Consider the following 27826-nt stretch of genomic DNA (forward strand, 5'->3'; position numbering starts at 1 on the left):
TGCTAGTACCAGTATGAGCTGCAAGTACCAGTATGAGCTGCTAGTGACAGTATGAGCTGCTTGTACCAGTATGACCTTCTAGTGACAGTATGAGCTGCTAGTACCAGTATGAGCTGCTAGTGACAGTATGAGCTGCTAGTACCAGTATGAGCTGCTAGTACCAGTATGAGCTGCTAGTGACAGTATGAGCTGCTAGTGACAGTATGAGCTGCTTGTACCAGTATGAGCTGCTAGTGATAGTATGAGCTGCTAGTGACAGTATGAGCTGCTAGTGACAGTATGAGCTGCTAGTATCAATATGAGCTGCTAGTGACAGTATGAGCTGCTAGTGACAGTATGAGCTGCTTGTACCAGAATGAGCCGCTAGTGATAGTATGAGCCGCTAGTAACAGTATGAGCCGCTAGCAACAGTATGAGCAGCTAGTGACAGTATGAGCTGCTAGTACCAGTATGAGCCGCTAGTAACAGTATGAGCAGTTAGTGACAGTATGAGCTGCTAGTACCAGTATGAGCTGCTAGTACCAGTATGAGCTGCTAGTGACAGTATGAGCTGCTAGTGACAGTATGAGCTGCTAGTGACAGTATGAGCCGCTAGAATCAGTATGAGCTGCTAGTGACAGTATGAGCTGCTAGTAACAGTATGAGCTGCTAGTGACAGTATGAGCTGCTAGTGACAGTATGAGCTGCTAGTACCAGTATGAGCTGCTAGTTACAGTATGAGCTGCTAGTGACAGTATGAGCTGCTAGTATCAGTATGAGCTGCTAGTGACAGTATGAGCTGCTAGTCACAGTATGAGCTGCTAGTATCAGTATGAGCTGCTAGTACCAGTATGAGCTGCTAGTGACAGTATGAGCTGCTAGTGACAGTATGAGCTGCTAGTGACAGTATTAGCTGCTAGTATCAGTATGAGCTGCTAGTGACAGTATGAGCTGCTAGTCACAGTATGAGCTGCTAGTACCAGTATGAGCTGCTAGTGATAGTATGAGCCGCTAGTAACAGTATGAGCTGCTAGTACCAGTATGAGCTGCTAGTGACAGTATGAGCCGCTAGTATCAGTATGAGCTGCTAGTGACAGTAAGAGCTGCTAGTGACAGTAAGAGCTGCTAGTGACAGTATGTGCTGCTAGTGACAGTATGAGCTGCTAGTGACAGTATGAGCTGCTAGTACCAGTATGAGCTGCTTGTACCAGTATGAGCTGCTAGTGACAGTATGAGCAGCTAGTGACAGTAAGAGCTGCTTGTACCAGTATGAGCTGCTAGTGACAGTATGAGCTGCTAGTGACAGTATGAGCTGCTAGTGACAGTATGAGCAGCTAGTACCAGTATGAGCTGCTAGTGACAGTATGAGCTGCTAGTGACAGTATTAGCTGCTAGTATCAGTATGAGCTGCTAGTGACAGTATGAGCTGCTAGTCACAGTATGAGCTGCTAGTACCAGTATGAGCTGCTAGTGATAGTATGAGCCGCTAGTAACAGTATGAGCTGCTAGTACCAGTATGAGCTGCTAGTGACAGTATGAGCCGCTAGTATCAGTATGAGCTGCTAGTGACAGTAAGAGCTGCTAGTGACAGTAAGAGCTGCTAGTGACAGTATGTGCTGCTAGTGACAGTATGAGCTGCTAGTGACAGTATGAGCTGCTAGTACCAGTATGAGCTGCTTGTACCAGTATGAGCTGCTAGTGACAGTATGAGCAGCTAGTGACAGTAAGAGCTGCTTGTACCAGTATGAGCTGCTAGTGACAGTATGAGCTGCTAGTGACAGTATGAGCTGCTAGTGACAGTATGAGCAGCTAGTACCAGTATGAGCTGCTATTACCAGTATGAGCTGCTAGTGACAGTATGAGCTGCTAGTGACAGTATGAGCTGCTTGTACCAATATGAGCTGCTAGTATCAGTATGAGCTGCTAGTACCAGTATGAGCTGCTAGTGACAGTATGAGCTGCTAGTGACAGTATGTGATGCTAGTGACAGTATGAGCAGCTAGTACCAGTATGAGCTGCTATTACCAGTATGAGCTGCTAGTGACAGTATGAGCTGCTAGTGACAGTATGAGCTGCTTGTACCAATATGAGCTGCTAGTATCAGTATGAGCTGCTAGTACCAGTATGAGCTGCTAGTGACAGTATGAGCTGCGAGTGACAGTATGAGCTGCTAGTGACAGTGTGAGCTGCTAGTATCAGTATGAGCTGCTAGTACCAGTATGAGCTGCTAGTGACAGTATGAGCTGCTAGTGACAGTATGTGATGCTAATGACAGTATGAGCTGCTAGTGACAGTGTGAGCTGCTAGTGACAGTGTGAGCTGCTAGTATCAGTATGAGCTGCTAGTACCAGTATGAGCTGCTAGTGACAGTATGAGCTGCTAGTGACAGTATGTGATGCTAGTGACAGTATGAGCTGCTAGTGACAGTATGAGCTGCTAGTGACAGTATGTGATGCTAGTGACAGTATGAACTGCTAGTACCAGTATGAACTGCTAGTGACAGTATGAGCTGCTAGTACCAGTATGAGCTGCTAGTCACAGTATGAGCTGCTAGTACCAGTATGAGCTGCTAGTGACAGTATGAGCTGCTAGTGACAGTATGAGCTGCTAGTACCAGTATGAGCTGCTAGTACCAGTATGAGTTGATAGTCACAGTATGAGCTGCTTGTACCAGTATGAGCTGCTAGTGACAGTATGAGCTGCTAGTACCAGTATGAGCTGCTAGTGACAGTATGTGCTGCTAGTGACAGTATGAGCTGCTAGTACCAGTATGAGCTGCTAGTACCAGTATGAGCCGCTAGTATCAGTATGAGCTGCTAGTGACAGTAAGAGCTGCTAGTGACAGTAGGAGCTGCTAGTACCAGTATGAGCTGCTGGTACCAGTATGAGCTGCTAGTATCAGTATGAGCTGCTGGTACCAGTATGAGCATCTAATGACAGTAAGAGCTGCTAGTGACAGTATGAGTTGCTAGTGACAGTATGAGCTGCTAGTACCAGTATGAGCTGCTAGTGACAGTATGAGCTGCTAGTATCAGTATGAGCTGCTAGTGACCGTATGAGCTGCTAGTGACCGTATGAGCTGCTAGTACCAGTATGAGATGCTAGTGACAGTATTAGCTGCTTTTACCAGTATGAGCTGCTAGTGACAGTATGAGCTGCTAGTGACAGTATGAGCTGCTAGTACCAGTATGAGCTGCTAGTATCAGTATGAGCTGCTAGTGACAGTAAGAGCTGCTAGTGACAGTATGATCTGCTGGTGACAGTATGAGCTGCTAGTACCAGTATGAGCTGCTAATGACAGTATGAGCTGCTAGTACCAGTATGAGCAGCTAGTACCAGTATGAGCTGCTAGTGACAGTATGAGCCGCTAGTATCAGTATGAGCTGCTAGTGACAGTAAGAGCTGCTAGTGACAGTAAGAGCTGCTAGTGACAGTATGAGCTGCTAGTGACAGTATGATCTGCTAGTGACAGTATGAGCTGCTAGTGACAGTATGAGCTGCTAATGACAGTATGAGCTGCTAGTACCAGTATGAGCAGCTAGTACCAGTATGAGCTGCTAGTGACAGTATGAGCCGCTAGTATCAGTATGAGCTACTAGTGACAGTAAGAGCTGCTAGTGACAGTAGGAGCTGCTAGTACCAGTATGAGCTGCTGGTACCAGTATGAGCTGCTAGTATCAGTATGAGCTGCTGGTACCAGTATGAGCTGCTAATGACAGTAAGAGCTGCTAGTGACAGTATGAGCTGCTAATGACAGTAAGAGCTGCTAGTGACAGTATGAGCTGCTAGTGACAGTATGAGCTGCTAGTGACAGTATGAGCTGCTGGTACCAGTATGAGCTGCTAGTATCAGTATGAGCTGCTGGTACCAGTATGAGCTGCTAATGACAGTAAGAGCTGCTAGTGACAGTATGAGCTGCTAGTGACAGTATGAGCTGCTAGTATCAGTATGAGCTGCTGGTACCAGTATGAGCTGCTAGTGACAGTATGAGCTGCTAGTGACAGTATGAGCTGCTAGTGACAGTATGAGCTGCTAGTACCAGTATGAGCTGCTAGTGACAGTATGAGCTGCTAGTACCAGTATGAGCTGCTAGTGACAGTATTAGCTGCTTTTACCAGTATGAGCTGCTAGTGACAGTATGAGCTGCTTGTACCAGTATGAGCTGCTAGTGACAGTATGAGCTGCTAGTAACAGTATGAGCTGCTAGTGACAGTATGAGCTGCTAGTGACAGTATGAGCTGCTAGTACCAGTATGAGCTGCTAGTACCAGTATGAGCTGCTAGTGATAGTATGAGCCGCTAGTAACAGTATGAGCTGCTAGTGACAGTATGAGCTGCTAGTGACAGTATGAGCTGCGAGTGACAGTATGAGCTGCTAGTACCAGTATGAGCTGCTAGTGACAGTATGAGCTGCTAGTGACAGTATGAGCTGCTAGTACCAGTATGAGCTGCTAGTACCAGTATGAGCTGCTAGTGACAGTATGAGCTGCTAGTGACAGTATGAGCTGCTAGTACCAGTATGAGCTGCTAGTACCAGTATGAGCTGCTAGTGATAGTATGAGCCGCTAGTAACAGTATGAGCTGCTAGTGACAGTATGAGCTGCTAGTGACAGTATGAGCTGCTTGTACCAGTATGAGCTGCTAGTACCAGTATGAGCTGCTAGTGACAGTATGTGCTGCTAATGACAGTATGAGCTGCTAGTACCAGTATGAGCTGCTAGTACCAGTATGAGCTGCTAGTATCTGAAAGCTGCTAGTGACAGTATTAGCTGCTAGTGACAGTATGAGCTGCTAGTGACAGTAAGAGCTGCTAGTGATAGTATGAGCTGCTAGTGACAGTATGAGCTGCTTGTACCAGTATGACCTTCTAGTGACAGTATGAGCTGCTAGTACCAGTATGAGCTGCTAGTGACAGTATGAGCTGCTAGTACCAGTATGAGCTGCAAGTACCAGTATGAGCTGCTAGTGACAGTATGAGCTGCTTGTACCAGTATGACCTTCTAGTGACAGTATGAGCTGCTAGTACCAGTATGAGCTGCTAGTGACAGTATGAGCTGCTAGTACCAGTATGAGCTGCTAGTACCAGTATGAGCTGCTAGTGACAGTATGAGCTGCTAGTGACAGTATGAGCTGCTTGTACCAGTATGAGCTGCTAGTGATAGTATGAGCTGCTAGTGACAGTATGAGCTGCTAGTGACAGTATGAGCTGCTAGTATCAATATGAGCTGCTAGTGACAGTATGAGCTGCTAGTGACAGTATGAGCTGCTTGTACCAGAATGAGCCGCTAGTGATAGTATGAGCCGCTAGTAACAGTATGAGCCGCTAGCAACAGTATGAGCAGCTAGTGACAGTATGAGCTGCTAGTACCAGTATGAGCCGCTAGTAACAGTATGAGCAGTTAGTGACAGTATGAGCTGCTAGTACCAGTATGAGCTGCTAGTACCAGTATGAGCTGCTAGTGACAGTATGAGCTGCTAGTGACAGTATGAGCTGCTAGTGACAGTATGAGCCGCTAGAATCAGTATGAGCTGCTAGTGACAGTATGAGCTGCTAGTAACAGTATGAGCTGCTAGTGACAGTATGAGCTGCTAGTGACAGTATGAGCTGCTAGTACCAGTATGAGCTGCTAGTGACAGTATGAGCTGCTAGTGACAGTATGAGCTGCTAGTATCAGTATGAGCTGCTAGTGACAGTATGAGCTGCTAGTCACAGTATGAGCTGCTAGTATCAGTATGAGCTGCCAGTACCAGTATGAGCTGCTAGTGACAGTATGAGCTGCTAGTGACAGTATGAGCTGCTAGTGACAGTATTAGCTGCTAGTATCAGTATGAGCTGCTAGTGACAGTATGAGCTGCTAGTCACAGTATGAGCTGCTAGTACCAGTATGAGCTGCTAGTGATAGTATGAGCCGCTAGTAACAGTATGAGCTGCTAGTACCAGTATGAGCTGCTAGTGACAGTATGAGCCGCTAGTATCAGTATGAGCTGCTAGTGACAGTAAGAGCTGCTAGTGACAGTAAGAGCTGCTAGTGACAGTATGTGCTGCTAGTGACAGTATGAGCTGCTAGTGACAGTATGAGCTGCTAGTACCAGTATGAGCTGCTTGTACCAGTATGAGCTGCTAGTGACAGTATGAGCAGCTAGTGACAGTAAGAGCTGCTTGTACCAGTATGAGCTGCTAGTGACAGTATGAGCTGCTAGTGACAGTATGAGCTGCTAGTGACAGTATGAGCAGCTAGTACCAGTATGAGCTGCTAGTGACAGTATGAGCTGCTAGTGACAGTATTAGCTGCTAGTATCAGTATGAGCTGCTAGTGACAGTATGAGCTGCTAGTCACAGTATGAGCTGCTAGTACCAGTATGAGCTGCTAGTGATAGTATGAGCCGCTAGTAACAGTATGAGCTGCTAGTACCAGTATGAGCTGCTAGTGACAGTATGAGCCGCTAGTATCAGTATGAGCTGCTAGTGACAGTAAGAGCTGCTAGTGACAGTAAGAGCTGCTAGTGACAGTATGTGCTGCTAGTGACAGTATGAGCTGCTAGTGACAGTATGAGCTGCTAGTACCAGTATGAGCTGCTTGTACCAGTATGAGCTGCTAGTGACAGTATGAGCAGCTAGTGACAGTAAGAGCTGCTTGTACCAGTATGAGCTGCTAGTGACAGTATGAGCTGCTAGTGACAGTATGAGCTGCTAGTGACAGTATGAGCAGCTAGTACCAGTATGAGCTGCTATTACCAGTATGAGCTGCTAGTGACAGTATGAGCTGCTAGTGACAGTATGAGCTGCTTGTACCAATATGAGCTGCTAGTATCAGTATGAGCTGCTAGTACCAGTATGAGCTGCTAGTGACAGTATGAGCTGCTAGTGACAGTATGTGATGCTAGTGACAGTATGAGCAGCTAGTACCAGTATGAGCTGCTATTACCAGTATGAGCTGCTAGTGACAGTATGAGCTGCTAGTGACAGTATGAGCTGCTTGTACCAATATGAGCTGCTAGTATCAGTATGAGCTGCTAGTACCAGTATGAGCTGCTAGTGACAGTATGAGCTGCGAGTGACAGTATGAGCTGCTAGTGACAGTGTGAGCTGCTAGTATCAGTATGAGCTGCTAGTACCAGTATGAGCTGCTAGTGACAGTATGAGCTGCTAGTGACAGTATGTGATGCTAATGACAGTATGAGCTGCTAGTGACAGTGTGAGCTGCTAGTGACAGTGTGAGCTGCTAGTATCAGTATGAGCTGCTAGTACCAGTATGAGCTGCTAGTGACAGTATGAGCTGCTAGTGACAGTATGTGATGCTAGTGACAGTATGAGCTGCTAGTGACAGTATGAGCTGCTAGTGACAGTATGTGATGCTAGTGACAGTATGAACTGCTAGTACCAGTATGAACTGCTAGTGACAGTATGAGCTGCTAGTACCAGTATGAGCTGCTAGTCACAGTATGAGCTGCTAGTACCAGTATGAGCTGCTAGTGACAGTATGAGCTGCTAGTGACAGTATGAGCTGCTAGTACCAGTATGAGCTGCTAGTACCAGTATGAGTTGATAGTCACAGTATGAGCTGCTTGTACCAGTATGAGCTGCTAGTGACAGTATGAGCTGCTAGTACCAGTATGAGCTGCTAGTGACAGTATGTGCTGCTAGTGACAGTATGAGCTGCTAGTACCAGTATGAGCTGCTAGTACCAGTATGAGCCGCTAGTATCAGTATGAGCTGCTAGTGACAGTAAGAGCTGCTAGTGACAGTAGGAGCTGCTAGTACCAGTATGAGCTGCTGGTACCAGTATGAGCTGCTAGTATCAGTATGAGCTGCTGGTACCAGTATGAGCATCTAATGACAGTAAGAGCTGCTAGTGACAGTATGAGTTGCTAGTGACAGTATGAGCTGCTAGTACCAGTATGAGCTGCTAGTGACAGTATGAGCTGCTAGTATCAGTATGAGCTGCTAGTGACCGTATGAGCTGCTAGTGACCGTATGAGCTGCTAGTACCAGTATGAGATGCTAGTGACAGTATTAGCTGCTTTTACCAGTATGAGCTGCTAGTGACAGTATGAGCTGCTAGTGACAGTATGAGCTGCTAGTACCAGTATGAGCTGCTAGTACCAGTATGAGCTGCTAGTGATAGTATGAGCCGCTAGTAACAGTATGAGCTGCTAGTGACAGTATGAGCTGCTAGTGACAGTATGAGCTGCTTGTACCAGTATGAGCTGCTAGTACCAGTATGAGCTGCTAGTGACAGTATGTGCTGCTAATGACAGTATGAGCTGCTAGTACCAGTATGAGCTGCTAGTACCAGTATGAGCTGCTAGTATCTGAAAGCTGCTAGTGACAGTATTAGCTGCTAGTGACAGTATGAGCTGCTAGTGACAGTAAGAGCTGCTAGTGATAGTATGAGCTGCTAGTGACAGTATGAGCTGCTTGTACCAGTATGACCTTCTAGTGACAGTATGAGCTGCTAGTACCAGTATGAGCTGCTAGTGACAGTATGAGCTGCTAGTACCAGTATGAGCTGCAAGTACCAGTATGAGCTGCTAGTGACAGTATGAGCTGCTTGTACCAGTATGACCTTCTAGTGACAGTATGAGCTGCTAGTACCAGTATGAGCTGCTAGTGACAGTATGAGCTGCTAGTACCAGTATGAGCTGCTAGTACCAGTATGAGCTGCTAGTGACAGTATGAGCTGCTAGTGACAGTATGAGCTGCTTGTACCAGTATGAGCTGCTAGTGATAGTATGAGCTGCTAGTGACAGTATGAGCTGCTAGTGACAGTATGAGCTGCTAGTATCAATATGAGCTGCTAGTGACAGTATGAGCTGCTAGTGACAGTATGAGCTGCTTGTACCAGAATGAGCCGCTAGTGATAGTATGAGCCGCTAGTAACAGTATGAGCCGCTAGCAACAGTATGAGCAGCTAGTGACAGTATGAGCTGCTAGTACCAGTATGAGCCGCTAGTAACAGTATGAGCAGTTAGTGACAGTATGAGCTGCTAGTACCAGTATGAGCTGCTAGTACCAGTATGAGCTGCTAGTGACAGTATGAGCTGCTAGTGACAGTATGAGCTGCTAGTGACAGTATGAGCCGCTAGAATCAGTATGAGCTGCTAGTGACAGTATGAGCTGCTAGTAACAGTATGAGCTGCTAGTGACAGTATGAGCTGCTAGTGACAGTATGAGCTGCTAGTACCAGTATGAGCTGCTAGTGACAGTATGAGCTGCTAGTGACAGTATGAGCTGCTAGTATCAGTATGAGCTGCTAGTGACAGTATGAGCTGCTAGTCACAGTATGAGCTGCTAGTATCAGTATGAGCTGCCAGTACCAGTATGAGCTGCTAGTGACAGTATGAGCTGCTAGTGACAGTATGAGCTGCTAGTGACAGTATTAGCTGCTAGTATCAGTATGAGCTGCTAGTGACAGTATGAGCTGCTAGTCACAGTATGAGCTGCTAGTACCAGTATGAGCTGCTAGTGATAGTATGAGCCGCTAGTAACAGTATGAGCTGCTAGTACCAGTATGAGCTGCTAGTGACAGTATGAGCCGCTAGTATCAGTATGAGCTGCTAGTGACAGTAAGAGCTGCTAGTGACAGTAAGAGCTGCTAGTGACAGTATGTGCTGCTAGTGACAGTATGAGCTGCTAGTGACAGTATGAGCTGCTAGTACCAGTATGAGCTGCTTGTACCAGTATGAGCTGCTAGTGACAGTATGAGCAGCTAGTGACAGTAAGAGCTGCTTGTACCAGTATGAGCTGCTAGTGACAGTATGAGCTGCTAGTGACAGTATGAGCTGCTAGTGACAGTATGAGCAGCTAGTACCAGTATGAGCTGCTAGTGACAGTATGAGCTGCTAGTGACAGTATTAGCTGCTAGTATCAGTATGAGCTGCTAGTGACAGTATGAGCTGCTAGTCACAGTATGAGCTGCTAGTACCAGTATGAGCTGCTAGTGATAGTATGAGCCGCTAGTAACAGTATGAGCTGCTAGTACCAGTATGAGCTGCTAGTGACAGTATGAGCCGCTAGTATCAGTATGAGCTGCTAGTGACAGTAAGAGCTGCTAGTGACAGTAAGAGCTGCTAGTGACAGTATGTGCTGCTAGTGACAGTATGAGCTGCTAGTGACAGTATGAGCTGCTAGTACCAGTATGAGCTGCTTGTACCAGTATGAGCTGCTAGTGACAGTATGAGCAGCTAGTGACAGTAAGAGCTGCTTGTACCAGTATGAGCTGCTAGTGACAGTATGAGCTGCTAGTGACAGTATGAGCTGCTAGTGACAGTATGAGCAGCTAGTACCAGTATGAGCTGCTATTACCAGTATGAGCTGCTAGTGACAGTATGAGCTGCTAGTGACAGTATGAGCTGCTTGTACCAATATGAGCTGCTAGTATCAGTATGAGCTGCTAGTACCAGTATGAGCTGCTAGTGACAGTATGAGCTGCTAGTGACAGTATGTGATGCTAGTGACAGTATGAGCAGCTAGTACCAGTATGAGCTGCTATTACCAGTATGAGCTGCTAGTGACAGTATGAGCTGCTAGTGACAGTATGAGCTGCTTGTACCAATATGAGCTGCTAGTATCAGTATGAGCTGCTAGTACCAGTATGAGCTGCTAGTGACAGTATGAGCTGCGAGTGACAGTATGAGCTGCTAGTGACAGTGTGAGCTGCTAGTATCAGTATGAGCTGCTAGTACCAGTATGAGCTGCTAGTGACAGTATGAGCTGCTAGTGACAGTATGTGATGCTAATGACAGTATGAGCTGCTAGTGACAGTGTGAGCTGCTAGTGACAGTGTGAGCTGCTAGTATCAGTATGAGCTGCTAGTACCAGTATGAGCTGCTAGTGACAGTATGAGCTGCTAGTGACAGTATGTGATGCTAGTGACAGTATGAGCTGCTAGTGACAGTATGAGCTGCTAGTGACAGTATGTGATGCTAGTGACAGTATGAACTGCTAGTACCAGTATGAACTGCTAGTGACAGTATGAGCTGCTAGTACCAGTATGAGCTGCTAGTCACAGTATGAGCTGCTAGTACCAGTATGAGCTGCTAGTGACAGTATGAGCTGCTAGTGACAGTATGAGCTGCTAGTACCAGTATGAGCTGCTAGTACCAGTATGAGTTGATAGTCACAGTATGAGCTGCTTGTACCAGTATGAGCTGCTAGTGACAGTATGAGCTGCTAGTACCAGTATGAGCTGCTAGTGACAGTATGTGCTGCTAGTGACAGTATGAGCTGCTAGTACCAGTATGAGCTGCTAGTACCAGTATGAGCCGCTAGTATCAGTATGAGCTGCTAGTGACAGTAAGAGCTGCTAGTGACAGTAGGAGCTGCTAGTACCAGTATGAGCTGCTGGTACCAGTATGAGCTGCTAGTATCAGTATGAGCTGCTGGTACCAGTATGAGCATCTAATGACAGTAAGAGCTGCTAGTGACAGTATGAGTTGCTAGTGACAGTATGAGCTGCTAGTACCAGTATGAGCTGCTAGTGACAGTATGAGCTGCTAGTATCAGTATGAGCTGCTAGTGACCGTATGAGCTGCTAGTGACCGTATGAGCTGCTAGTACCAGTATGAGATGCTAGTGACAGTATTAGCTGCTTTTACCAGTATGAGCTGCTAGTGACAGTATGAGCTGCTAGTGACAGTATGAGCTGCTAGTACCAGTATGAGCTGCTAGTATCAGTATGAGCTGCTAGTGACAGTAAGAGCTGCTAGTGACAGTATGATCTGCTGGTGACAGTATGAGCTGCTAGTACCAGTATGAGCTGCTAATGACAGTATGAGCTGCTAGTACCAGTATGAGCAGCTAGTACCAGTATGAGCTGCTAGTGACAGTATGAGCCGCTAGTATCAGTATGAGCTGCTAGTGACAGTAAGAGCTGCTAGTGACAGTAAGAGCTGCTAGTGACAGTATGAGCTGCTAGTGACAGTATGATCTGCTAGTGACAGTATGAGCTGCTAGTGACAGTATGAGCTGCTAATGACAGTATGAGCTGCTAGTACCAGTATGAGCAGCTAGTACCAGTATGAGCTGCTAGTGACAGTATGAGCCGCTAGTATCAGTATGAGCTACTAGTGACAGTAAGAGCTGCTAGTGACAGTAGGAGCTGCTAGTACCAGTATGAGCTGCTGGTACCAGTATGAGCTGCTAGTATCAGTATGAGCTGCTGGTACCAGTATGAGCTGCTAATGACAGTAAGAGCTGCTAGTGACAGTATGAGCTGCTAATGACAGTAAGAGCTGCTAGTGACAGTATGAGCTGCTAGTGACAGTATGAGCTGCTAGTGACAGTATGAGCTGCTGGTACCAGTATGAGCTGCTAGTATCAGTATGAGCTGCTGGTACCAGTATGAGCTGCTAATGACAGTAAGAGCTGCTAGTGACAGTATGAGCTGCTAGTGACAGTATGAGCTGCTAGTATCAGTATGAGCTGCTGGTACCAGTATGAGCTGCTAGTGACAGTATGAGCTGCTAGTGACAGTATGAGCTGCTAGTGACAGTATGAGCTGCTAGTACCAGTATGAGCTGCTAGTGACAGTATGAGCTGCTAGTACCAGTATGAGCTGCTAGTGACAGTATTAGCTGCTTTTACCAGTATGAGCTGCTAGTGACAGTATGAGCTGCTTGTACCAGTATGAGCTGCTAGTGACAGTATGAGCTGCTAGTAACAGTATGAGCTGCTAGTGACAGTATGAGCTGCTAGTGACAGTATGAGCTGCTAGTACCAGTATGAGCTGCTAGTACCAGTATGAGCTGCTAGTGATAGTATGAGCCGCTAGTAACAGTATGAGCTGCTAGTGACAGTATGAGCTGCTAGTGACAGTATGAGCTGCGAGTGACAGTATGAGCTGCTAGTACCAGTATGAGCTGCTAGTGACAGTATGAGCTGCTAGTGACAGTATGAGCTGCTAGTGACAGTATGAGCTGCTAGTACCAGTATGAGCTGCTAGTACCAGTATGAGCTGCTAGTGACAGTATGAGCTGCTAGTGACAGTATGAGCTGCTAGTACCAGTATGAGCTGCTAGTACCAGTATGAGCTGCTAGTGATAGTATGAGCCGCTAGTAACAGTATGAGCTGCTAGTGACAGTATGAGCTGCTAGTGACAGTATGAGCTGCTTGTACCAGTATGAGCTGCTAGTACCAGTATGAGCTGCTAGTGACAGTATGTGCTGCTAATGACAGTATGAGCTGCTAGTACCAGTATGAGCTGCTAGTACCAGTATGAGCTGCTAGTATCTGAAAGCTGCTAGTGACAGTATTAGCTGCTAGTGACAGTATGAGCTGCTAGTGACAGTAAGAGCTGCTAGTGACAGTATGATCTGCTGGTGACAGTAAGAGCTGCTAGTACCAGTATGAGCTGCTAATGACAGTATGAGCTGCTAGTACCAGTATGAGCAGCTAGTACCAGTATGAGCTGCTAGTGACAGTATGAGCCGCTATTATCAGTATGAGCTGCTAGTGACAGTAAGAGCTGCTAGTGACAGTATGAGCTGCTAATGACAGTATGAGCTGCTAGTACCAGTATGAGCAGCTAGTACCAGTATGAGCTGCTAGTGACAGTATGAGCCGCTAGTATCAGTATGAGCTGCTAGTGACAGTAAGAGCTGCTAGTGACAGTAAGAGCTGCTAGTGACAGTATGAGCTGCTAGTGACAGTATGAGCTGCTAGTACCAGTATGACCTGTAGTGACAGTATGAGCTGCTTGTACCAGTATGAGCTGCTTGTACCTGTATGAGCTGCTAGTGACAGTATGAGCTGCTAGTGACAGTATGAGCTGCTTGTACCAGTATGAGCTGCTAGTATCAGTATGAGCTGCTAGTACCAGTATGAGCTGCTAGTGACAGTATGTGCTGCTAGTGACAGTATGTGATGCTAGTTACAGTATGAGCTGCTAGTGACAGTGTGAGCTGCTAGTGACAGTATGAGCTGCTAGTCACAGTATGAGCTGCTAGTACCAGTATGAGCTGCTAGTGACAGTATGAGTTGATAGTCACAGTATGAGGTGCTTGTACCAGTATGAGCTGCTAGTGACAGTATGAGCTGCTAGTACCAGTATGAGCTGCTAGTGACAGTATGAGCTGCTAGTGACAGTATGAGCTGCTAGTGACAGTATGTGCTGCTAGTGACAGTATGAGCTGCTAGTACCAGTATGAGCTGCTAATACCAGTATGAGCTGCTAGTGACAGTATGAGCTGCTAGTATCAGTATGAGCTGCTAGTGACAGTAAGAGCTGCTAGTGACAGTAGGAGCTGCTAGTACCAGTATGAGCTGCTGGTACCAGTATGAGCTGCTAGTATCAGTATGAGCTGCTGGTACCAGTATGAGCATCTAATGACAGTAAGAGCTGCTATTGACAGTATGAGCTGCTAGTGACAGTATGAGCTGCTAGTACCAGTATGAGCTGCTAGTGACAGTATGAGCTGCTAGTGACAGTATGAGCTGCTAGTGACAGTATGAGCTGCTAGTACTAGTATGAGCTGCTAGTCACAGTATGAGCTGCTAGTACCAGTATGAGCTGCTAGTGACAGTATGATCTGCTAGTGACAGTATGAGCTGCTAGTGACAGTATGAGCTGCTAGTGACAGTATGAGCTGCTAGTATCAGTATGAGCTGCTAGTGACAGTATGAGCTGCTAGTATCTGTATGAGCTTCTAGTACCAGTATGAGCTGCTAGTACCAGTGTGATCTGCTAGTGTCAGTATGAGCTGCTATTACCAGTATGATCTGCTAGTGACAGTATGAGCTGCTTGTACCAGTGTGATCTGCTAGTGACAGTATGAGCTGCTAGTACCAGAATGAGCTGCTAGTGACAGTGTGAGCTGCTAGTGACAGTATGAGCTGCTAGTGACAGTATGATCTGCTAGTGACAGTATGAGCTGCTAGTGACAGTATGAGCTGCTTGTACCAGTATGAGCTGCTAGTGATAGTATGAGCTGCTAGTACCAGTATGATCTGCTAGTGACAGTATGAGCTGCTAGTGACAGTATGAGCATCTAGTGACAGTATGAGCTGCTTGTACCAGTATGAGCTGCTAGTGACAGTATGAGCTGCTAGTACCAGTATGAGCTGCTAGTGACAGTATGAGCTGCTTGTACCAGTATGAGCTGCTAGTGACAGTATGAGCTGCTAGTGACAGTATGAGCTGCTAGTACCTGTATGAGCAGCTAGTGACAGTATGAGCTGCTAGTACCAGTATGAGCTGCTAGTGACAGTATGAGCTGCTAGTGACAGTATGAGCTGCTATTGACAGTATGAGCTGCTAGTGACAGTATGAGCTGCTATTGACAGTATGAGCTGCTAGTGACAGTATGAGCTGCTAGTGACAGTATGAGCTGCTTGTACCAGTATGAGCTGCTATTGACAGTTTGAGTTGCTAGTGACAGTATGAGCTGCTAGTGACAGTATGAGCTGCTAGTACCAGTAAGAGCTGCTAGTGACAGTATGAGCTGCTAGTGACAGTATGAGCTGCTAGTACCAGTATGAGCAGCTAGTGACAGTATGAGCTGCTATTGACAGTTTGAGCTGCTAGAGACAGTATGAGCTGCTAGTGACTGTATGAGCTGCTAGTGCCAGTATGAGCTGCTAGTGACAGTATGAGCTGCTAATGACAGTATGAGCTACTAGTACCAGTATGAGCTGCTAGTGACAATATGAGCTGCTAGTGATAGTATGAGCCGCTAGTAACAGTATGAGCTGCTAGTGCCAGTATGAGCTGCTAGTGACAGTATGAGCTGCTAGTGACAGTATGAGCTGCTTGTACCAGTATGAGCTGCTAGTGACAGTATGAGCTGCTTGTACCAGTATTTGCTGCTAGTGATAGTATGAGCTGCTAGTGACAGTATGAGTTGCTAGTCACAGTATGAGCTGCTAGTGACAGTATGAGTTGCTATTCACAGTATGAGCTGCTTGTACCAGTATGAGTTGCTAGTCACAGTATGAGCTGCTTGTACCAGTAAGAGCTGCTAGTGACAGTATGAGCTGCTAGTGACAGTATGAGCTGCTAGTACCAGTATGAGCAGCTAGTGACAGTATGAGCTGCTATTGACAGTTTGAGCTGCTAGAGACAGTATGAGCTGCTAGTGACAGTATGAGCTGCTAGTGCCAGTATGAGCTTCTAGTGACAGTATGAGCTGCTAATGACAGTATGAGCTACTAGTACCAGTATGAGCTGCTAGTGACAGTATGAGCTGCTAGTGATAGTATGAGCCGCTAGTAACAGTATGAGCTGCTAGTGCCAGTATGAGCTGCTAGTGACAGTATGAGCTGCTAGTGACAGTATGAGCTGCTTGTACCAGTATGAGCTGCTAGTGACAGTATGAGCTGCTTGTACCAGTATGAGCTGCTAGTGATAGTATGAGCTGCTAGTGACAGTATGAGTTGCTAGTCACAGTATGAGCTGCTAGTGACAGTATGAGTTGCTATTCACAGTATGAGCTGCTTGTACCAGTATGAGTTGCTAGTCACAGTATGAGCTGCTTGTACCAGTATGAGCTGCTAGTGACAGTATGAGCCGATAGTATCAGTATGAGCTGCTAGTGACAGTATGAGCTGCTAGTGACAGTAGGAGCTGCTAGTATCAGTATGAGCTGCTAGTGACATTATGAGCTGCTAGTGACAGTATGAGCTGCTAGTGACAGTATGAGCTGCTAGTATCAGTATGAGCTGCTAGTGACAGTATGAGCTGCTAGAGACAGTATGAGCTGCTAGTGACAGTATGAGCTGCTAGTGACAGTATGAGCTGCTAGTGACAGTATGAGCTGCTAGTGACAGTATGAGCTGCTAGTGACAGTATGAGCTGCTTGTACCAGTATGAGCTGCTAGTGACAGTATGAGCTGCTAGTGACAGTATGAGCTGCTTGTACCAGTATGAGCTGCTAGTGACAGTATGAGCTGCTAGTGACAGTATGAGCTGCTAGTGACAGTGAGAGCTGCTAGTGACAGTATGAGCTGCTAGTGACAGTATGAGCTGCTAGTACTAGTACGAGCTGCTAGTCACAGTATGAGCTGCTAGTGACAGTATGAGCTGCTTGTACCAGTATGAGCTGCTAGTGACAGTATGAGCCGATAGTATCAGTATGAGCCGCTAGTGACAGTATGAGCTGCTAGTGACAGTAAGAGCTGCTAGTGACAGTATGAGCCGCTAGTATCAGTATGAGCCGCTAGTGACAGTATGAGCTGCTAGTGACAGTATGAGCTTCTAGTGACAGTATGAGCTGCTAGTGACAGTATGAGCTGCTAGTGACAGTATGAGCGGCTTGTACCAATATGAGCTGCTAGTATCAGTATGAGCTGCTTGTACCAGTATGAGCTGCTAGTGACAGTATGAGCTGCTAGTACTAGTACGAGCTGCTAGTCACAGTATGAGCTGCTAGTACCAGTATGAGCTGCTAGTGACAGTATGAGCTGCTAGTGACAGTATGAGCTGCTAGTGACAGTATGAGCGGCTTGTACCAATATGAGCTGCTAGTATCAGTATGAGCTGCTTGTACCAGTATAAGCTGCTAGTGACAGTATGAGCTGCTTGTACCAGTATGAGCTGCTAGTGACAGTATGAGCTGCTAGTACCAGTATGAACTTCCAGTACCATTATAAGCTGTTAGTATCAATATGAGCTGCTAGTACCATTATAAGCTGTTAGTATCAATATGAGCTGCTAGTACCAGTATGAGCTGCTAGTGACAGTATGAGCTGCTAGTACCAGTATGAGCTGCTAGTACCAGTATGAGCTGCTAGTGACAGTATGAGCTGCTAGTAACAGTATGAGCTGCTAGTACCAGTATGAGCTGCTAGTACCAGTATGAGCTGCTAGTACCAGTATGAGCTGCTAGTGACAGTATGAGCTGCTAGTACCAGTATGAGCTGCTAGTGACAGTATGAGCTGCTAGTACCAGTATGAGCTGCTAGTGACAGTATGAGCTGCTAGTGACAGTATGAGCTGCTAGTGACAGTATGAGCTGCTAGTACCAGTATGAGCTGCTTGTACCAGTATGAGCTGCTAGTGACAGTATGATCTGCAAGTGACAGTGTGAGCTGCTAGTGACAGTATGAGCTGCTAGTACCAGTATGAGCTGCTTGTACCTGTATGATCTGCTAGTACCAGTATGAGCTGCTAGTGACAGTATGAGCTGCTAGTGACAGTATGAGCTGCTAGTACCAGGATGAGCTGCTAGTGACAGTATGAGCCGCTAATGTCAAGATCCTTCTTTAGTTTAATCTTGTATTCATGTCCTTATCACTGTAAATGTGTCTCTCTGCTGAATCTGCTGCTTACATACAGTAAAAGTGGCAAATACAATGGCGTAAACATAGTTAAGCAGGAAAACTAATGGCAGCCACAATTTGTGAGTAGATTGTAATGTTTTGCTGAATAATGAAATGTGAATTTCTGCATTCAAATAACTTTAATAGAAAATCTGATGACAGGAGTCCGTCTAGAAGAGATTTTTCTGTAGTGTTTCTTTTTTACAAGAAAATTATATTTATAACCATATTACTGGTTAAACTACAACTATGCCCTCAAAATGTAAAGAAAATACACATTGTGAGCGAACTTTCTTGTTGGGATGAGTTAATGGTTTGTGCAGATTATACAATGTCATAGGGATACCAACAGCATTGCAGAGTCCCCAGTGAGCATGGGCCTCAATCAGCGATGTACACTTTTCTGAAGTTGAGCATTTATCATCCATTTGAGCAATCACCTTAAGTGCACTGCACATGCGTCAAGGTATTTTACCATGGTCGCTTGCAATGAGTATTATCTGCCATTTGATTGACAGTCAGACAGCAATTGTTGTTGGTATCGGTGAGTGTCGGATAAAAACTCAGACATGTCACGACTGGTTTGTGGGCATTTCATATCCTGCATCTGTCATCCCGTATGCAGTAATGGCTCCAGCGTCTCAGTTCTTGCTGCCATTCTTTGTGACCATTGAGACCAAAGTTCACCAGCACCTGTATAGGGAAACTTAACCTGAGGGCCGTGACCTGTGTGTTGGATGCAGCCAAGTCCATACCTTCTTGCGAGGGTCCCTGGTGAATACCGCCAGCACATTAGACTCTGCGCCTCAGGAATAGGTCTAACCAATTCCCTGCATATGGATTGCATCCTCAATCCATCCGAGAGTTGTGACAGCTCTCTTGCTATTTTAGCATGATGGGCAATTCCTATACAGACAAAAGCTTGGAGCTAGATTTTTTCTGTGACTTATTGCACTAAAATTGTGACTGCTTGGCTCATTTTGTCACACGGACATACAGTACACCTAAACCTTCCTCTACCAATGCTGTATAGAATAGTGATAATTATCCATCAAGTGGTTCAAGAGATCAGCCCAAATAGACAGGCCCCTTAAATCAGGAACATTATATATATATATATATATATATATATATATATATATATACAGTATATATATATACTCTTATTCTTATATTTGTATGCATATTTATATATGATGTGGAGTAGTGTAATTCACCATTCGGTTTATATCCCACATTTAGTATCAACATGTACTGTATCAGCACTTCAAATACAAATAAATGGTCTCCAATATATGTTATACGTTGTCGTATTCTATGGTGTTTTACGTATACCGGTATCAGATTATAGTCTAGTATTTAGATTGAAACACCCTCCTAGACTAGGTTTTAGTATCTAATATCCATATGTAATTGTAATATATAATTTTTTATACATAATACATACAAAATATTTTTTATAATTGTGTATGTTATTCACTAAACAAAGAAGCCTTTAAAGGTCTGGTGACAAGTCCTGGGAGTTTGTCCACTTTTGTTTACCAATATTTAGTACTTACAGTATACAGCGAAGGTGGATCCCTGCTCTCCCTAGCAGTTGCACATAGTCCAGTGATAAGGACAGCCCAATATACCCCTATTTTATTTGATATGCAAGTTTCAGACAGCTACTGTCCAGTGATGTGTGGTAGGTTATGAAACCAAACTTGCTGGAATTCCAGCATGTTTCCAGATCAGATTGGCCAGCTAGGGCTAGTGGATCCATAGAGTGGACACCACTAGTTCCAAGCCAGTTAGCACCAGGTTTGGGGATGGGCAGTATGGATGGTGTAATGGTTAGCATCAGTACCTCACAGCACTAAGGATGTGGGTTTGATTCCCATCATGGCCCTAACTATGTGAAGTTTCTGTATTCTCCCCATTCTTGCATGAGTTTCTTCCAAGTACTACATTTTTCTCCTACAATCCATACTGGTTGGTTAATTGGCCAACAAGAAAAACAAACCCTATTGTGTCTGTGTGCATGTACATGTGATGGAGTATATAGATTGAAAGCTCCACAATCAACCCTATTGTGTATGTGTGTACATGTGTTAGGGTATATAGATTGTCAGCTTCACTGGGGCAGAAACTATTATAAATTTCCAAATATTCTATGTAAAGTGATGCAGAATACGTGAGCTCTATATCAATAACTAGTAATAATAATAAATAAATAATAAAAAACATGTGGGCACCATCCTGGGTACAATCAGCCCTAGTGCCAATAGCAACAAAGCTCTTCTCATTAACCCCTGATCTTTTGGTACAGAGGTTATGGGTAATATTAGACATAATATTGTTTTTTACAGGTGGACTGTTGGAAAATTTAAGGGTGCCAAAGGATGATGGAACTTGGAGAACCACAAATGCCATCATGCCTAGGCATCAAGGGCCTACAAGCAGCTGTATACCAATAATAATAGAAACAGGACACAAACTGAAAAAAAATGTACACACATCCCAATGGCTCATCTATTGTGAGTTATTAAGGAGCGATTTTGGAGAGTTTACAATTCACTTACTACAGTATTATACCTTTAGAGTTGTATGTTTAATGTTAGAAACACCTGGAGGGCAATTTGTGTCATGCTGAAAATGGTTTTTGCATGATTATGGTGAATCGGCATGTAATTGCATTCTCTAAAATACAGTGACTTTTAAGTTGCTTGAAACTTGCCGGAAAGTTACTAGTTTTTCCAATTAGGTGGCTATGACATTGTCCCCATGGACTCTATTTCAATATGACCCTCTCCATATGGGCTCCCCTCTTGCAAAAATACATGGATGCAGCAACCCCTATCATTTTTGAGCTCTCCTCAAAGGGCTGTGGAGTTCCCTCCCCTTGTTACAATGGAGCACTCTCCCTGTCACAATCTGTGTATCCTCTTTACTGTGTCCATGCTGTAACAGCCAGTGATGCTATTGCATGGGCCTGTTACTCCACTGCAGACATGGTTGACTACCCTTCATAGTACAAGGTGATCAATTGCTTGTCTCTGCAGAACCCTTCCTCAGTTATTATGGCATTTTCAGCCGTACATAATCACTCTACAATAATGTTGGTTTGCATTAAATGCCATATCCTTTCTTATGAACCAGGGAGCCCAGGACTGCCCTCCACTCACCCTTGGATAAGTTGGCTGCCTCCTCAAAAAAACAAAGTTTGTATAGATTCAGGTCCTCATGTGATCTTTCATTAGTTGACTTTAGACACATTCTCACCATGCCAGGTACGCTCCACTTTCTATGATGGCCCAGATGAGACATACACCTCTTCATCCTATCTGCCCTCCCATTTCCTCATGGCCTATGTCACTGGGGTGGAGTGTTGGCCATAACACCACAACTTATTATAAACAACCTTTTAAATTCTTAAAACTCATTATTAAATAACTTGTTTTGGTTCAATCAACGTAGATTTGTGAACCAATATTTCCAATATAGAATTATGTATTTCATATTCTACATCAATCTACAATATAATAATAATAATAATAATAATAATAATAATAATAATAATAATAATAATAATAATAATAATAATAATAATAATCACCATCATCATCATAGTAGGAACAGCACTCATAGTAATATTTAGATACTTTATCAAAACCCTATGAAAATGTTCATTCACACTTTGATGATTGCTGAAATTGGTAGGAACTCTAAAAAGTTATTAACATTTTAAGGATCATATTTCAACTTGTTTACCAAAACATTTCATATTCATCATTAGAGTCTAATTTGGAAGCCCACATTTTGATTCATCTCCCTGTGGCTTTTGTCATCTGAGGTTCTGCCCCTTATTCCCTCCAGCTTGATATCTGTCGTGAGACTTCTTACATTATAAAACCAGATGACTTCTAGCTTTGGCCTCACTCAGGATGAAAACAGAAGCAGTAACATATGACTGTATTGCTGTGTGCTGTGTTACTCTGTTACTTTATTGCATACGGAATGTGAAACTCAGGTGTCAGAGGTGGATTCCTCATATGATTAAAAACCTTAATATCATGGTACGTTTTATATATATCCAAATATAAAAATATTTAAATTACATTTTCAGATCTAGAAATATTTCTTACAAAATATGTTTAAGTATATATACACCTTGTACACTAAGCTACTTATTATATTGGGAAGCACAGTGTTACTGTTATGAGCTTTCTCATCAGTGTTTTTCTGTTCTCCCTGCACATGCTTGAGTTTTCAAAATATGTTTGGTAGGTTCAATGAGTTTGTAAAAAAAAATGTACTAAATTGTCAACAGTATATATTAATGACATGGCTGTCATAATTAATACTGTAAAAAACTTGTGCTGTTCTGATAAATATTTAAAAAAATATCTGCATTAAAAAAATATTGTTGTCATAAATAATGTTTGGAAAGGACATCACACCCTACTATTAAACATAATAAGAGTAACTACCATGCTGAGACTTGTAGTGCCATGCAAGAAAAAGAAGATGCAGATGCACACTCTAAAAATTAAGAATACTGATAGTCAAAATTAATAATGTTTGGTAAATTAATTGTGCAGCTTTTCCAGTTTCATAGTTACAGTACCAAGAGAATTGCTTAGTCCCTTGTGTGTATGTGGTTACTGTGGTTACTGATTCTACTTGTAGCAGACTCAGCTCTTGTATTGTGTCACTGTTATAGAACATATAATATTAAACACAGTACGGTGATTTATTTCACACCTCAGCCTGTGATGACTTGTTACAGTACCGATATCTAGTGCCTGACTGGAGATGTCTTTTATTTTTCTGTCTGGAAGGAATATTGCACACGATTCAGAGATGTATGTAAAGTATGTAAAGCACTTGTGGCTGCTTTATGTGTTCTTAAATAACTGCAGATCTCCATCTGTATTCAGAGGTGGCCACATCTATGCGATCACGCTGCTACCATCTATCTGATGGGGATAGTAGCCCTTATCACCAACAACATACATTTCCACCATAAATAATGGAGTAGATTTACTAAGATGGGGTTTATCAAAGCTGCCATTGATCGGCAGCTTTGACTGCTGGATATAAAATGACAACTGTAATAGATAGAAAACAAGCCTGTTCTAGCATTTACAGTATTACAGTCGCTGTTTTAATTGGTCAAAGTTGCATTGAATAAACAATGTCTTGGTAAATTTGACAGGTAAGTCTCACTTTGAACAAGACTGAACCTATCCAGATTTCAGATGACAAGCAAGAATAGGCAGAATTAATAAAAAAAAATTGAAGTTCAATGTAGATATCTATTTCCAAAATAAATATTTCTCATCCTTAAGGAGGTGTGTAAATATCCTATAAATCCTTATCAACCACAACTACAGAATTTGCAAATAGTTTTCCCAGATCTGATTATGAGCTTTTGCCCATTATCATCCTATATCTAGACATGAGCTTTTGCCCATTGCCATCCTAGATCTAATCATGATCTTTTGCCAATTGCCATCCTATACGTAGTCATGAGCTTCCACCCATTGCCATCCTATATCTAGTCATGAGCTTTTTCCCAATGCCATCCTATATCTAGTCATGAGCTTTTGCCTATTGCCATCCTATATCTAGTCTTAAGCCTTTGCCCATTGTCATCCCAGATCTAGTTATGAGCTTTTGTCCATTGTCATCCCAGATCTAGTCATGAGCTTCCACCTATTGTCATCCTAGATCTAATCATAAACCTTTGCCCATTGTCATCCCGGATCTAATAATAAACTTTTGCCCATTATCATCCTATAGCTAGACATGAGTTTTTGCCCATGGTTATCCTAGATCTAGTCATGAGCTATTGCCCATTGCCATCCTATACCTAGTCATGAGATTTTGCCCATTGCCATCTTATATCTAGTAATGAGATTTTGCCTATTGTCATCCTATATCTGGTCATGAGAATTTGCCCATTGTCTTCCTAGATCTAATCATGAACTTTTGCCAATTGCCATCCTATATCTAGTCATGAGCCTTTTCCCATTGCCATCCCAGATCTAGTCATGTTTCACCAAAAAAACTAAAATGTTTGTCACTTAGCCCAGCCAGCCACTTGTAAATATTGACATAGGGTTGATTCTGAGTCAAATGGATTTTCACAAATGCAAATGGGGATTTTAAAATAAAACACATGCAGAAGTGAATTTATGTATTTTTGCACATGTCCATCATATTCTGAGTCGGACATATCTTGGCCTAATCTGTCTTTCCATGAATTTGGTTGTTTTGGGGCAGTAACTTTGGCAAGGCATTTGTACGTAACCACCCTGACATGTGGGATAGTTATGGGAGTGTTATGGGGGTGTGTCTAAAGCGCTCTGCGATTCTGTATCATGTGCAAGGGACAGGGAAGACTGTTTATGATAGATCTCTTGCACCTAGCATAGGGATTGTGCAAGTGCGGATACTAATAAGGACCATTGCAGCTGCTCAGAACTAGTTTCTGCTCACACAAGCATAAAACCGCGCATTATTTGAATCAAGTCTCACATTAGCATAAAGTAGTCTTGCAGGCTTCTGCAGCTGCCCACAACTGCAGCCACTTTGCCTGAGACCCAGAATCATACAGTTGGCTGATAAACTAATTTCACAACTTCAAAATCTATGTAGTTACCAGCATTGCAAGGCCATTCTGAATAACAACACACTACAGTTGTCATTACCAATTACCACAGGTTGATTCTGTAAGGCCATAGCTGGACACATTTACAAATGAGCTCAAGACAGGTACAATTATGGATTTAAAAAAGATTTATGATTGCTTTTATTATTATTATTGCTAAATTTACATTTGCAGTTAATACAGTCTGTCTTGAAAAGTACAACACCTACAGGTGCCAGAAACACAAACATGATAATCTAACAAATTCCCAAAACTGTTTCTTTGTATTAGTGGGCAATGAAGCCTTCGAGCTGTAGCTATCACAGACACCTGCCATGTTTCCACAACAATAATATAAATTGTGTACAGTAACAATATATTTAGATGATCAACAGATGTTTTTTTTCTATTGTTCAACTCAATGTCCAGACCAAATTTGCTATGCAAGAATATAGCTATCAAATTACATTTCCATTAAGCAAAACTCATTCAACGGATTATCAGTGGACATAAAAAAAAATGTTGTTTCTCTAGACTCCATGATTAATTGAATATCACTATAATTTGAATGTGTAAAATATTTAGTTTTAGATTACTCAAGCAAATGTGACCTTAAGATGCTGAAAACCATTGCTGTAGAGCCACTTAACATTGTTAAAATATTAGAATTTCTATTTTAGTTTGAGACAAAGCTACAACAAAAGACAGTTAAAATGAACACAGAGATAACACTCCACTACATTAAATTAGTACAATATTGTGACTTATAGTATAAATCATGTATACTTGGTTACAGTATTACCTGATTCTTTAAGATTTTAAACTCTACTTACCATGCACAGAATTAGCCTACTCTCTGCCAGCCATGTATGTTTTTGTTATGTTGCTGTGTATTTTTATTACTATTTTGTATGATGTACCAAATATTCTGCCCTGCAAAGTTTTGTGGCACCTTATACCTATACAATGATGATGATTACTTTCTCAACTTTTTTTGTTAAAGATCTACAATATGTCAGATCTCCGATATTTTTTTAAGAAAAAATCAAAAACTTTTTTTGTTTGCATACTTCATTAAATATGTATTAAAAATGAAACTTATTTTTTAAAGGTTTAAGAAATGTAAAATTTCAAAAAATTATTACAGTATATTCACATATCACAATTTATTGGTGACGACACATGCTGTGATATTGGTCCAGTTCCCAATATTGGTTGGACAATTAATTCATATGAAAAGATAAATTAAATTAAGATGGGTTATATGTGGAAAGGAGGTAAAATGAGGATGGATTAACAAATGGCTGCATAATGTGGCCAAAATGGAACACCTAACCATACATGAATTCACATCATAATAAAACCAAGTAGGCAGGTTAAGATTACCAAAATATTTTTTTAAATTTTTAGCAGTTTCCTTTGCAGTACATGTCCTCATCTGTGTATGATTTAAAAGCTATTTAAAGTCCAACAACAGGACAAAATAATGATACATTCGCATTTACCAGGCTCCATGTGGACAGAACAAGACAGAAGTGCTGGAGGTAGTTATTATCGGGTTTGGCAATTTGCAAAAAATGAAGAATTTGATTTTTGCTCTAATTCTTATAGCTTATATTTTCACAGCAATTGGAAACATGCTTATTATTAGTTTGATCGCTACTTGTCCAAAGCTCCATTCTCCAATGTACTTTTTCATTTGTAATTTGTCTGCCAGTGAAATGATTTTCAACTCAATTTGTATACCAAACATGCTTTATTTTGTTTGGTCGGATAAAGGAACTATGTCATTGTACTGCTGTTTTATTCAGGTATACTTGGGTGGCTCAACCGGGAATGTTGAGTGCCTTCTCCTCACAGTTATGGCCTTTGACAGATATCTGGCCATCTGCAACCCTTTGAGATATCCCTCAATCATGAACATCAGGACGCGTAACCATCTTGCAGTGTGGGCTTGGCTCTCTTGCTTTATAGTGATGAGCAGCATATTAATTGCAATGAGCAACTTACGTTTCTGTGATTTAAACACTATTGATTATTTGTTTTGTGATATAGTTCCACTGCTACAGTTGTCTTCTTCAGATACCTCCCTGGCAGAAATGGAAACTCTACTGATATCCACTTTTATGGTCCTCTTCCCATTTGTGTTGATCATTCTTAGTTACGTGTCCATATGTTGGACCATCCTTCAAATTTCTGTCAAAACTGTTAGACAGAAAACGTTCTCCACTTGCAGCTCACATCTCGCATCTGTCTGCATGTACTTTGGGACAATATTCATCATTTATTTGGTTCCTTCTCAACAGAACTCATTAAAAATAAACAAAATCCTCTCTCTATTATACACAATTGTGACTCCACTACTTAATCCTATAATCTACAGCCTGAGAAACAAGGAAATGAAGGCCTGCTTTATGTATTATTTTTCATCAGTACAAAGAAAGCAATAGGTACAATCATTAATGTAACAGTACCAATCAGTATTTGAGGATGTGAAAGTACAAAGAACACCTTATGTGCATAGATCAGGGTGCAGTTATTTCACAAAAAGTTTACCACCAACCCAATAAATATATAAACAATATAAAGAGATGTGATGGACTGCTCCCAAATTAGGAAAAAATCTGTAACATTCCATCGAGTCTCTCATATAATATGTTTCATATACCAGTTCAGCAAATCCTAAATAGAGAACTATTCCATATCCAAATATGCTTTAAGACCCAACAATATTCCACAGCAATACTTCAGTCACTTTGATAAACTTGTGTCGATGGACCTCAAAGAAATCATAAATATATACTTCTCATAGTGTTAAAAAAATGTTAAAATATACTTCCATTTCTTAAAGTGATAATAAAAAATAATGATGAAAATGGCTGCGTACTAATTCTGGCCTTAACCAAGGGACTAAGACATCATGTAACAAAAGTCCTGGGACAATTCACATCCAT

General features: G+C 42.8%; 1 protein-coding gene across 1 annotated transcript in view; it reads left to right on the forward strand.

Moving 5' to 3' along the window:
- The window catches only part of LOC148513891 (olfactory receptor 11A1-like), a 103788-nt gene extending 76466 nt beyond the window's left edge, over positions 1 to 27322 (forward strand). Inside the window, exon 3 of the mRNA XM_088481312.1 lies at positions 26381 to 27322. Within this exon, the coding sequence (XP_088337438.1) occupies positions 26381 to 27322 (942 nt within the window). The remainder of the gene's footprint in view (positions 1 to 26380) is intronic.
- The last annotated feature ends 504 nt before the right edge of the window (positions 27323 to 27826 follow it).

This window comes from Taudactylus pleione, unplaced genomic scaffold, assembly GCF_031769625.1.
Source record: "Taudactylus pleione unplaced genomic scaffold, aTauple2 ptg000268l, whole genome shotgun sequence".
NCBI lineage: Eukaryota > Metazoa > Chordata > Amphibia > Anura > Myobatrachidae > Taudactylus > Taudactylus pleione.